General features: G+C 45.7%; 2 protein-coding genes across 7 annotated transcripts in view; one reads left to right on the top strand and one right to left on the bottom strand.

The window, feature by feature from the left end:
• ical1 (islet cell autoantigen 1-like) overlaps positions 1-3,043 on the top strand; it is a 17,056-nt gene extending 14,013 nt beyond the window's left edge. For all 3 annotated transcript variants that reach the window (XM_031582845.1, XM_031582846.1, XM_012841340.2), the window contains 4 exons: positions 361-726; positions 1,011-1,118; positions 1,312-1,428; positions 1,581-3,043. In XM_031582845.1, coding sequence (XP_031438705.1) covers positions 361-726; positions 1,011-1,118; positions 1,312-1,427 — 590 coding nt within the window. In that variant the 3' untranslated portion in view covers position 1,428; positions 1,581-3,043. The remainder of the gene's footprint in view (positions 1-360; positions 727-1,010; positions 1,119-1,311; positions 1,429-1,580) is intronic.
• Positions 3,044-4,540: 1,497 nt separating this feature from the next.
• fam117ba (family with sequence similarity 117 member Ba) lies at positions 4,541-13,139 on the bottom strand. Of its 4 annotated transcripts, XM_031582502.2 has the most exons (10): positions 13,008-13,092; positions 12,547-12,763; positions 11,092-11,220; positions 10,314-10,397; positions 9,776-9,889; positions 7,734-7,877; positions 6,408-6,636; positions 5,842-5,962; positions 5,226-5,516; positions 4,541-4,807 (listed from the first exon to the last, which is right to left on the bottom strand). In XM_031582502.2, the coding sequence occupies exons 2-10, from the start codon at positions 12,553-12,555 to the stop codon at positions 4,780-4,782; spliced, it is 1,149 nt and encodes a 382-aa protein (XP_031438362.1). In that variant the 5' UTR covers positions 12,556-12,763; positions 13,008-13,092; the 3' UTR covers positions 4,541-4,779. The 4 variants fall into 4 exon arrangements, with proteins under 4 accessions (XP_031438362.1, XP_031438364.1, XP_031438363.1 ...); XM_031582504.2 differs by lacking the exon at positions 12,547-12,763 and having other exon boundaries at positions 13,008-13,139; XM_031582503.2 differs by lacking the exon at positions 13,008-13,092 and having other exon boundaries at positions 4,541-4,804; positions 12,547-12,677.
• Between the last annotated feature and the right edge of the window lie 99 nt (positions 13,140-13,238).

The following is a 13,238-nucleotide window of genomic DNA, read 5'->3' on the forward strand; positions in this document are numbered from 1 at the left end:
CCACTTGCCCCAGTAACAGCCCTCTGCTCTGTGTTGTGTGTTATGTGATGTGCCTCAAGCCTGTTGTTCAGTGTGTTTCTCTCTCTCTCTTTCTCTGTGAACCTCTCGCTTCTCACCCTACTCCATCCCTCTCTCCACCCCTCCCTGCCATCCTATCCTCCCCTTGCTACCTTCATCTGCCTGCTTTCCCTCGCTTCTTCTCACCTTCTCTCCCATTCTATTCCATTCCATTTTCCAAAATTTCTCTTTCTTTCTTTCTTTCTTTCTCTAACTCTTTAACTCTTCTTCTCTGTCATCTATCAACTATTTCTCTCTTTCTCTCTCCCTCTCCTCTGTTCTTCTCCCGCTCCGTTTCCACAGGTATGAGGGACCTGCTGTTTGATCTGCCCCAGCAGCCGTCCCCTGGAGCCGGAGCAGCAGCAGGAGCAGGAGCAGGAGCAGGAGTTCCAGGGGAGACGCTGCTGCTGCAGCAGGAGGACGAGTCCGAGCGAGGAGACATGTCCTTCCTCCGCGACCTCCTCAGCCCCGGCGCCACCGCCAGCGACGAGTTCACCCTGGCGTGGCAGGACGCGTTCGGCTCCTTCGAGTCGCCCCTCCCTGCGGGTCCCTCCCTGGCCCAGGGCGCCCCCCTTAGCACCGCCGCCGCCCCCTCCTCCGCCTCCCCGCCCCCCAGCCCCACCGGCTTCCTGCCCTCCCAGCTCCTGGACCACAGCCTCAGCTCCACAGGTCTGTGGGTTAGGGGAACCAAGGGTTTGTGGTCTCATGGTGGATGGATGATTCATGATGGCACTACCTTTTTTGACGCTTGAAGTAGTATTTTGTACTGAGAATGTACATGGCCACGATGTATTACTCTATGTCGTGTAACATATGCTACATATGTTGAGTGTGTTAAGTATGTTAAGCAACATGTTAAGTTGGGAAGTATTCGTGACGCACTGTGTCTGTGTTGTCGTGCATATGAGGATGTTGAGGATGCGTTACTATAGTAACTTCTTCCTCTGTCTTAGGCTGGGTTACTCCACCCATGTTTCAGGCACCTCCTCTTCAGCCGCCGTCCACTACAGGCCAGGCCCCGGCCCCGCCCCCCCAGAGCAGCCCCAGGACCCCGGCCAGCGGTAGGTGCCTCTGGGAGATGTGGATGGATGAGTTCAGTCGTGGATGGATGTGCTTTTATTGAGTGATCTTCGCTTTGTGCCATTAAAACATAAGTGGTGAAGTGTAATGGGACGTTAGATGAAGTGAAGCTAGATCTTGCTGATATTTTGTGTGTGTGTGTGTGTGTGTGTGTGTGTGTGTGTGTGTTTACAGCTCCCAAACGTGCTGCACAGGACATGTCAGCCTGGTTTAACCTCTTCTCTGAACTGGACCCGCTGTCAAACCCTGATGCTATTGGCCGGTCTGATGAAGAACTCCTCAACGCCTGAGGTGTGTGTGTGTGTGTGTGTCTGTGTGTCTGACTGTGTGTCTGTCTGTCGTGTGTGTGTGTGTCTGTCTGTCTGTCTGTTTGGTTATACTGTATGTTTAAGAACATGTTTATTGACATTCAGCATGAACTGTCTGTGTCATCGTCCTTCTAGATATGAGAGGAGTTCCAGTGACACTCTAGAGTTGGAATCCAATGCTGTCTGAGCCTGCGCGAGTGAGAGGATGTACACCCTGCATGGAGGTCACACACGTGTGTTTGTGCACATCACAACTGGAGATGCACTACGGTTCCCCCATTGTGTGAATACAAACTGGAATCTTCTGAAGGTTCTGTCTGTGGACATTAAGGCTGAAAAAAAAAAAAAAACAGATCATGAATGTTTCAGAGTCTGGAGGTCTCTAAACCACTCTGGGCTAAATCTCTCTCCTACAGTCTGTCATTCTCTCTCTCTGACACACACAAACACACACTCACACACACAAACAAAAACAGCCTCTGTCCCTTTCTGTCTGCCTCCATGTGTCCATCCTTGGTGCGTGTGTGTATTTGTGTGTACTCCAGCTATGTATGCTCCAAATATAATGCAGGTTGAAGATCCTAACACTTACGTAAACAGACTGCATTTATCACTAATGAAATCAAAAATATATTTATTCCTCGTTACATACAGGTAGCTAGATGTAGAAAAACATACAATCTATGTTTTGTATGATGAGCACATTTTTTGACGGGACAGGGGAACGGGGGAAGGTGTTACGTGTGAGTGAACCTCTCACTGGAGACTGAGTGAGTGAGCGTCCTTTCAAGAGAATTAACGGCTTGTGTGAGTGCGTTTATAGATCCGCGGTCTGATATCGCAGTTTCGCTCTGTCCTACAACAGCGTGAGGAAAAGGATGTATTTTTGGAGACCTGCAAGTGCTCAGTTGACTGGGTGCAACGAAACCTATTTATTTTTGTCCTCTGAAACAGTGGATTATACTAGCCCCTTGTACCAATAGAGACACTAATTATCACCTGCCGTTACTACTAGTCGGAGAGGGTATTAAAATGCGTTTGTTGTACAGTATCTTCTGAAAATCAAACTCTGTCCTATGCCATCACAGTAGGGATCCTCCCGGTTGTTCCTGATCTGTGAGGAAGCTAAACTTCGTTTTGGGATTCCTCTCCAATCCCAGTCACGCTTCATTCCTTCATCACATGGGAATGTTATTGTTTTCCAGAAGGAGCTGGGTTTTTTCTACCAAGGGAAAGGAACACGCAATACCCTTGGTGATGTTAGTGTATGAGACTGTGTTTACCCATATTGGTCATCATCTGTCAAGAGCATATGACATGCAAGATTCAGCACCCAGTACCATCAATGGAAACGATTTTTCATTTTCTAGGCAGGCTGAATTGTTTGGGTAACGTCACACCGTTTTGGTTTTTATTCATCCCAGACATCAAAAGAATGTATTCTGCACCAATCATAATGCTTGACTCTTTGATTTTAATATTACTATGCCTTTTTCTGTTCAACAAAAAAGATGCAATGGCAAAATGTGGTTGGATGCGAACTGGATAATGTGAGTTAGGGTGTTTCATATCTAATAAAATATGTAATGTTTGAGTAAGTGTGTATCTGTGTGTGTGTGTGTGTGAAAATACAGTTGTCAATTTTAGTGAAAGGCACACATTTCTGTGTAATGTTCAGTTATTTGCTTTTTTTAAAACAGAGACGATAGCAGTAGTTTCATTTCATATCATTTGGCTTTAATATTTGTTATAACAGCCATTTGTCCTTTTTTTGTTAAACATTTCTCTTGTATTTCATACATTTTAAGGCAATGTACAGTACAAATTTATCTTCTATGTTTTGCCTATTTTCCACTTTTATGTCCACACAAACTTTGTTTCAAGGAAGAGTAATGAAGCTCACAGTATGACACAATGGCATAATATACAGAATAAAAGATGCTACAATACACATCCAGCCACCCTCTCTCTGTCCAGCTTCACCCTATCATCTAAACCCCTAATACACATCCAGCTACACCCTCTCTCTGTCCAGCTACACCCTCTCTCTGTCCAGCTACACCCTCTCTCTGTCCAGCTACACTCTCTCATCTGTATAGCTACACCCTCTCTCTGTCCAGCTCCACTCTCTCATCTGAACCCCCAATATACACATCCCGCCACCCTCTCTCTGTCCAGCCCTATCCTCTCATCTTAACCCCTAACCCACATCCCACTCCGTCCCCTCCCCACCCAATCCTGTAACAATTCCCCTAAAGATTCCCCCTAAAATCCCATCTCTATCTGAAGAAGCGCATTATGGTAGGCATTCGAGCGACGCTTTAGAAACTCATTCCCAAACATGGAGGCACTGTATGTGCAGTACATGGAAGTTCCACATGGAACCATTTGCAGATTAAAAGCTCAAATCGAGGTTGAAAGAAAAGGGCCCATCCATGCAGGAGGAAGCAGGGACAGCCGTCTAACAGGATGTAACAGGCCCATCCTGAGCGCCGCGGCACACCTCTGCTGGAATTAGCTGGATGTTTAAGCTACCTTTGTACATTCATGCCTGCCATTCAGTTACATTTTGTGTTTATTTTTTTTGTACAGCAGTACAATGATAAATGCAAGAAACACAGGGCACTCACAAGCCTTTCACCACCCCTGCATAGCAAAGCCATACAGCGCTGGCAGACACAGGAGATGTCGTCACACAGCCCATTGTTTGTACATAGTGCAGGTGCGGCCATGACTGCTATGCAAGGCGTCTGAAGACATTAAGCAGCTCTTCCACAGGATCATGCCCTTTGCCCATCCCATGCCCACACACAAGGCTCCAACTTAAATCCCATAACCACTTGAAACATTATTTACATTACATTTATACCTTAGCTTCTATACCATAGCACCAGGTCCTGGCTTAACCATAAAAGTCACATTAACGTTTTAGAATGAACTGAGACATCTGTTTTTTCTTCACATTGCAGGATGTATGAAAGGGGGTGGAGAGAGAGAGAGAGAGATAGAGAGAGGGAGAGAGAAAGAGAGGGAGAGAGAGAGAGAGAGGGGGAGAAGGAGAGAGAGAGGGAGAGAGAGAGAAAGAAAGGGAGGGAGAGAGAGAGGGAGATGGAGAGAGAGGGAGATGGAGAGAGAGAGAGAGGGGGAGAGGAATGCAGGAGACAGAGAGGATGCAGACAGGGTGTCAGGCACATTTTGTTGATTCATGTCAGCGCTTTCAGCATCTCCTGCTCCCTCCATCATTTTGCTACGAAATAGGTCCCCGCCTGAGACCGTCTTTAGATGATGTGGTTTCCTCGGCAACTGAAAAAGTTCGCGGTGAAGCGCCAGGTCTTCAGAACTGGCAGTCAGGGTAAACGCTGCTTGATAAGATAAGAGGTGTAACACACACTCAAGTAAGGAAATGTGGCGTTTACAAGGCTTCATGGTAAAAAAAAAAATGCAACATAATTGAAACTGATAAATTAAACAATTGAAGCATAAGGATTCCACTATGATAGAGTCACATTTTTCAGTCACGCTAGCGTAGTTTGTGATCCTTGACAGAGAGGAAGGATAGTTTTTTTCTGCAATCTATAATACATTTTCACATTCAGGTTGAGAGGGGAAACAGAATATTTAGCTCTGGGTGATGAGGTGTGATGTTTTTGCAAGACATGAGGGGCTCTGATAAACTCACGATGATCCACCTATTTGCTGTATTCCTTTGCAATCCTTTTTTTTTTTTTTTAAGAGAGAGAGATGCAGTTCCTCAGTTTGACCACCAGAGGTCTCTCTTACCCTTCTGGCTCCTCCGGGTGTCTGGGCAGACAGTGGGGCTGGTGCAGGGAGCCTGGGCACCGGGAGAGGCCCAGGGCAGGGGACAGGCTGCGTACGCCCACTCCACTCAGGGGGACCAGAGACGGGGAGAGGCTGTGGAGGCCCACCCCGCCACGGAAGCCTCGCTCTGGGGTCGGAAGCAACGGTTTGAGGATGCTCACCAGGCAGAACGCGGAGCCACTTTTGGGGATGAAGTTCACCTTGTTCCGGTCTGGACAGAGATAAGACGGGATCTCCTGAAGAGGCCTGGGCCTAGGACAGAGAGAGAGGGAGAGAGAGAGAGAGAGAGTTATGAGAGAGGGAGAGAGAGAGAGAGAGAGAGTTGGAGGAAAGTCAACATGAAACACCAGCCTCCAAGCTCCAACCCAGGGACAATATCTATGAACTCTAACCACATCACGAAAGATCCAGGCTCATTGCCATGACTATAAGAGCACTCACTCAACACTATTACTTGTCTCTATCACACACACACACACACACACACACAGACACACTGCAGGTATCCACATGTCTCATAACAATATATTAAAGTGATCTTAAATGCTGTTATTGTGATGGAGTGCGCTGTACTCACTGGGACTCCTCGAAGGCCTTGACTTTCTCGCAGCCCTCGGGCGGCTCCCGCTTGAACATGTAGCTGTTGTTGGGCTTGGGGGACGAGGCGTACTTGGGCAAGGGGGAGATGGGGCCCAGCTCTGAGGACAAACAGCAGCAAGGATTATTACTGTGACCCTGTCTCAGTCGTGGAACTTTATTCATTCTTGGTTGTGTGTGTGTGTGTATATGTGTCTGTGTGTGTGTGTGTGTGTCTGTGTGTGTGTGTGTGTGTGTGTCTGTGTGTGTGTGTGTGTGTGTGTGTGTGTGTGTGTGTGTGTGTGTAGTTGTGTTTTGTATGTGCCAGTATGGATTTCATACTTCAGTATTTCACTGGTGTATTGGTGTAATGAAGTACATTGGTTATACCATGATACCATGGACATAAAATGTAAACTACCACATAGGGTTCATGCAGTGTCCTCCATATTCCATTCATTCTATCCTGTCTCTTTTTGTATTAGGTATTATGACTCCCTTCTGTTGAAAGTAATCTATGCGTATGAATCCGTGTGTGTTTGTGTTGATCGGAATGTCTCCGCTCGCCTTTTTCCTTGCTCTCGCTCAGCGTGTCGTCGTCGGGCAGTGGGCTGCTGTCGTTCAGGATGCTCAGGTACGACGGCGACACCGAATCCGAGCGGCTGCTGCTGTTGCTCTGGTTGCCGCCGGGACCCAGGCCTCCGCCGGACGGCGTCTGCGTGTCAATGCTGCGGGTGCTGCTGCTGCGCTGGGGGAGGGGGGGCGGGGCACGGTGCCCGTCGGGCACATCCTGAGGCTGGCAGCACAGACAGGAGAGGGAGGGACGCATGTCATGACTCGCATACTACTACGTATAACCTGGCTACAAAGTGAACAATTACTCTGACTACTCATTGCTCAGTATTTTCTGGGCTTATATAATTTATTATGAATAAATATAAATAAATACATATATTTTAACGTTGATGGGCTTATTGAGTCCCCGCCACAACTACTGGCAACCCTGGAACCGTGTTCTGTGGTCAGAACTTTTTTGGCAACAATCAACCAAGGCGGGTTTGGTGTAAAAAGATGGATGACAATACCAAGAAGAGCCTGATCCCCACTGACAGGTCTGGTGGAGGGTGTGTGATGTTGTGGGACTGCTTCTCCTCTAAAGGCCCTGGGAACCTTGTTAGGGGGGTGGCATCATGGAAACTAACACTGGATCCTCACTGAATCTTCCAGCAGTGTTGATTTAATGATTCAAAACATATGTCCAGATCCAGGCAGAAATGGTTTGTGCTAAACACAAAATCAAGCTTCTGCCATGGCCATGTCCCCTGACCTAAACCCCCATAGATAATCTGTGGAGTGAGCTGAAGAGGGACCTAGGACCCTGGGCGATCTGGAGAGATTATATAAAGAGGAATGTGAATGTCTCACATTCTCTGCTCTGCATTCTCCAGCTTTATAAGATAAATAAATCAAAAAGCTTTAAAGATGTTACAGGAGAAGGCTTTATAAGATGTTATAGGCGAAGACTCTGTGCTGTTTTTTTTGGCAAACAGAGGTTGGACAGAGGTGCCAGTGACTGTGGCACATGTGGTTTTGTTATTTTTCTCAGCATGAATCTTGATTTAAAGGTTGGATTTTTCTCATTATTTCAGTGTGAGACTAAGCTAATTCACCAAAAGGTGTGCCAATAAAGGGACTGTATATACACATATTTTACATACAGTGAATGTGAATCTGTCAGTCCAGGCAAAAGTTCTTTAGTACATAGGCCTACAAACTGTTCAACATACAAGAGGGACATAAATATACTGTACATGTATAAATATATACATTGGATGTAGGTATGCATGTTTTGGATTTGATTATGTCTACGTGTGTATGATATTGAGTACTCACAACAATGACCTCGTCCCGTTCGCTGGTGTCTCTGATGATGATGCGCTCGATCTCTTGGTTGAGGCCCTCCACACTGTTCCTGAAGCGAGGCGTGGTGGACTTGGAGATGGGGATTGGCACCAGGATGGTCTTCGGCATCTGGGCCTGAGGGACAAAGGTAGGGAGAGAACAGGGAGAGAGAGAGAGAGAGAGAAAGAGAGAGAGAGGGTGGGGGAGAGAGAGAAAAAGAGATGTGAATTCTCTCTTTTCTTTGTACACACTTGTGAGAATTAAACACTTTGTCCTAGTTCCTGCACACACAGGAATGACCAGTGGAAATAATATAACACTCTGTGTAAGGTCACTCAGATAATTATAATGTCATTGTTTTGGTTTGGATGTGTTGCTCTCAAACAAGGTCAAAAGATAAGGATACTCTTTGTGTGTAAGTAAATCTCTATATTTCCATTTCTCTATCCAGTCTTCTACCTTTCTTTCTCTGACTGTCACACAACAGAGTTTTGGATTATAAAAATCTTTCACTCATATATTTATTTTCACCAGCCTCTTTGCTGCTCACCGTATAGTTATACATGCCCTCACTATCTTGTAAAAGATCCATAGTGTGAAAATGTCTCCTCAATGAGGAGGTATTTTAAATCATTCATATACCAAGTTATGCAGTTGACTGAATGAACTGTATTTTAATTCATGCAAAAAATTCAACAACAGTGAAATATTATCATTCTGACTTCTTACGGACATGACTGTACATTCGCAGTCTAAGAAAAATGTTACACGTGAGAATGCAAGCACGCATGCACACACACCCACAGGCCACACACACACACACACACACACAGACAGACACGCACACACAAACAAATCATTGGGCTGCCATCTAACATCTACATCTGTGTCTGACTCAACAAAAAACAAGCACAGCATCAATAACATTGTTTGTTTTTTCCCTGGCCAATAACAGCATCTTCTCGTCCCAACACTACTTACTCTCAGCATGGTGTCTTTATGGTCCTTCTCTTCACCCTCTTCTCACTGTTCTCTTGAAATGATCTCTCTATTTATGCCATCTGCCTGCCCTCCCCAAACCTTACTCAGAGTAACTCTGAACATCCCTCCCTCTCTCTCCCTTCCTTCTTTCTTCGGAACAATAAAAGGAATGAACAATGCTGCACAGCTTGTTTTTTTATTTTTTCCTTGTTCCTCGTTTTCATTTTCTTCTTTCGAGATTCATATGAATATATTAGAGTCACATTCAGTTTGTTTCTTCAAAGTCAACCTATCTCTGTACCTTAGCACATTCTTGGAGATGAAAGCAAACTAGGCATGATGAACAAAACATCTCTAAAACACGCTAAAAGCTCTTGGTTGTGCTTTTGGTTTCAAGATCTTACTTATCGCAGTAGACCCGTAAACCACTGAAATGGTCTTGGTGTTCATCACCTTCACTACAATAAGCACTGTGCCCATATGATGTGGTTGCTTGTGCTCTTGAGGAGAGAGAGAGAAGGGGGGAATATGCAGGCCACCAGGCCGGGGACTGCACACGCTGAACAGGTGAATTTAAACCAGGCCACCCTCCCCTGGCGCTCGTGCCCGGTCCCATCGGAGAGGGACGCGAGGCAGAGGAACTGGGCTAGTGAGATGGGTGCGAAAGTGGGGCGTCCTCAAACTCCAGCTGAGGCCTGGGAGACGGCCTACTTCACACACACACACACACACACACACACACACACACACACACACACACACACACACACACACACACACACTTGCATGCACACATACACATGCGTGCACCACACTCATATACCCAGACATATACATACGAAGGGACTCTCATTCACACAGTAACAAACATGCCCAAACATTCAACTTCATTCACACGTGAACACACGTGAAGAAATGGCGAGAAAATACACTAACCCTATCTCACACAGACACAATGATGAACGGATGAATGAAAACGACTGTGTTCCTGTCATTTCTGACTGTGCCCACCTGTGATTGGATAACCTATAGGAAGTGGCGTCCATGCTCACCTGTGACCCGATGATTGCAGCATGGTTGCCATTGAAGGGTGACTTGCGGTCCTTGTCTCGGCGATGACGACTGCTACGCTTACTCCGCTGAAGCTGCTGACGCAATTTAGCAATCTGGGAAGAAGGACACAATCCAACACATATTGATGGAACTACAGGAGACACTTAACGCCAGAGAGACATGTGATGGAAAGCACTTGTGAATGAAATGCCAATCATTTCCTCTTGTCTGCTGATGTGCTACTGTATGTCAGACATCGAGTTTGATAGCTTAAAAGTCCAACATGCAATAAGCAAGCAGTCAATGAGACAAATACATAATGATCACTGTCTTTGATTTTCGTTGACATAGACTCAATTAAACCCAATCACATTTCATTCAGTTCAACAAAAGGCATCATCTGCTACAATAAATCGAATTAGCAATCGATGCTCTCGTGATGAATGAAATATGCTTTTGAATGGAGGTCATTTTTTTTCTTTCTTTTTCTGTGATGGATGGACTGGACTATGCATGCAGTTTAGTCGTGTTGCTGACCTCTTTCAGCTGGTCTGTGCTCCCACAGGAGGCAGAGCGCTTGTGGGAGCCTCTCCTGCGCTCATCTGCCCAGGCCCTGGGGGTCTGCAGAGAGAAAGAGAGAGAGACAGAGAGAGAGACAGAGAGAGAGAGAGAGAGAGAGAGAGAGAGACACTTCAACTTTAAATCACCAGAGTAACGCTTTCACAAATATAGCAACACCGTGACATGAACAATCTGACTGGAGACACAAGACAAGACACAGAGGACAAGAGAAGAAGAAGAAGAAGAATAAGAAGAGAGAGAGAGAGGGGTAGAAAGAAAGAGAGAGGGAGCAAGAAAGGGGTGAGGGTAAGTAAGGTTGAGGAAGTTGTGGTTGTAAACACACTGCTGGATGTGAACAGAGGAATAAGCAAAACAAAAGTTGGTCCCCACTCCCCAGGAGAGATTTACACTGACGCTGTGCTTTGGGGATAAACGCCAGTGATGCAACTACCAGCAATATTCTGCTTAAGACTTACCATGTCTTCTCTTTCTATCTCTTTCTCTCTCGTTTAGACATGTGAATAGGCACAAAACTGTTTTTCTCATACTTGACTGTTTTGCTTTCTATGTTGATGTACCAAATTTTGACACAAAGATGCAAGTACACACACACACACACACACACACACACACATACACACACACACACACACACACACACAAGCATAAACACACACTCACACACACAAGCACCATGTGCACACACAGACATGCACACCTATCTGAATCCCTGCCTTGCTGAGACCTGACTCACCTGGGTGGCCTTGTCCCTCATGCAGGGGGCGGGGTGGAATGGGTTGCTGTGCGGAGGCCAGTTCCCTGATAGGCCAGGGCCTGTAAGGTGGGTGGGGTCTGGTGAGCGGTTGACCTTACAGTGCTGTAGCTGAGGGAGGAGTTACAGCAAAGGGGAGGGTCAAAACAGGAAATGAAGAGGTGCAAATTGCTACAGGTTGAGATTGCTCAAGGAATGAAGGAACTGACCAAAATAGAGAGATGAATACATTGTAATGTAATGTGTCTGAGTGTGTGTGTGTGTGTGTGTGTGTGTGTGTGTGTGTGGGTGGGGGGAGGGATGTTGGGGGTGGGTGCAGGGGGGGTGGAGGGATGAAGAAAATGACACATTTCACAAATACTTACAATATTCACCAATTAAAATTTTAATCTGATTAAAGACCAGTGATATTGCCATACATGTACACATGCACATACACAGGGCCAGAGGATTTAAAAGCTTGACAAAATATGCTGACAGATACACAGACAAATATTATCCGTCTGATTACCGATTAAATGCTTTAATACTAATTTAAACTACAAATCTAAATCTAAAGGACTATGAATGATTATGATGATTATAATTATTATGATGACAACATCATTTTCAAAATCATCAACAACACATGTGTTATTATTATTATTATTATTAGTTGTAGTAGTAGTAGTAGTAGTAGTAGTAGTAGTGCATGAGTATGGTTGGGCAACTAGTGGGGTTAATTTGTGGTCCCTTACTTGAGAGTTCATGTTTACAATTTCCATCTGAAAGATACTGTCCACTACAGCCCAGAGAGGTTAGTTTCCAAACACATAGTCCTCATTCAGAACCGTGAGCTTTTGAAGACCACCTCGGTGTTGTGTTTCTCCAACATCCCCCACTTCCTCACCTCTCCCTGCTCTCTCATTGCCTAACTATCTAATTTAATCTCTTCTTTGCCATTTCCTCTCTTTTTGCTCGTAATGAAAAGGCTTTCATTCTGGAGCCTTATCTCTGTTAAGCCACGGCTCATATTTCTGTGTACACATCTCTCGCTCTCTCTCACTCTCTCACTCGCTTACTCTCAGGAGAGAGGAGCAGATCACTGAACCAGTTTTCATTCAGTCTCACACAGAATGTGTTACAGGGGGGAGAGAGAACCTGTTTTGTATTCACATGGAAGACAAGACATGATGTGATGTGATGACACAGCCAAAGTCATATTTAAACACATCACTTGTTTATCAATTGCAGCCCCCACACCCCCACCTCATTCCCCAACCCCCAAGTGCTCTGGTCACCCCAGATGCTCACCATGACAACCAGCCCTACATGCAATTTTCAGACTGCAACCCTAAACCCCCTCTATCAATCGGTCGGCAGTAAACAAATCACAGTCTATAGAAATGAATTATCAAGCACATATCAAGCACATGCATTATGCTAAAAATAAATCACCTGCATCATCACATATATTATCCCGGGGTCAGCGAGAAACAGCCTTCGTCAAACGATGTATGCTGAACAGCCTTGGCATGGCATCAATTAGTGAGACAAAAAAAAAAGACGCAGAAAAACAATGGCCTTTTCGTATTCGCCAGCTGGGTGCCTACAGCTCCGTGCCACAAGCATTGGTGGCTTTTACTGATGCACCTGCTTCTTCCGAGCGCCTCCACTACCGCACCCATACAGGGATGCAGAAAAAAACCGTAGGGTCAGGTGCCAGGGAAATCAAAAAAGGTGTAATGTCCTCTTCACACAAACGTTATCTATTGCATACTCTATATACAAGTGCAGATATTTGCTCTACGAAACCCGTAATCTACTACATTAGGATAAGCCCATTTAACCATCTGTTGTCCGAAAATGGCGTGCATGTGTGTGAGTGTGTATGTGTAATGAAACATAGCCTAGCCTACCTTTAGAGACGGACGTAGAAAGCTATACCATTGCCGAATCGAACATTATGCACACCAAAATCGTGGACCCTTTTGGTCTAGCCAGGGGTTATGGATGCTGAGTAAAATGGAATGAATGCGGTGACTGTCGGCGGGGGGTGTAGGCGATGAGTCGTGGTGGCAGATGGAGGGAAGGCAAAAACAAGCGGAAACTGGAAGAGAGGATGCGCGGCGGTTGCTATGGGCGTTGCT

This window comes from Clupea harengus, chromosome 16 (assembly GCF_900700415.2).
Source record: "Clupea harengus chromosome 16, Ch_v2.0.2, whole genome shotgun sequence".
In the NCBI taxonomy this organism is placed as follows: Eukaryota; Metazoa; Chordata; class Actinopteri; order Clupeiformes; family Clupeidae; genus Clupea; species Clupea harengus.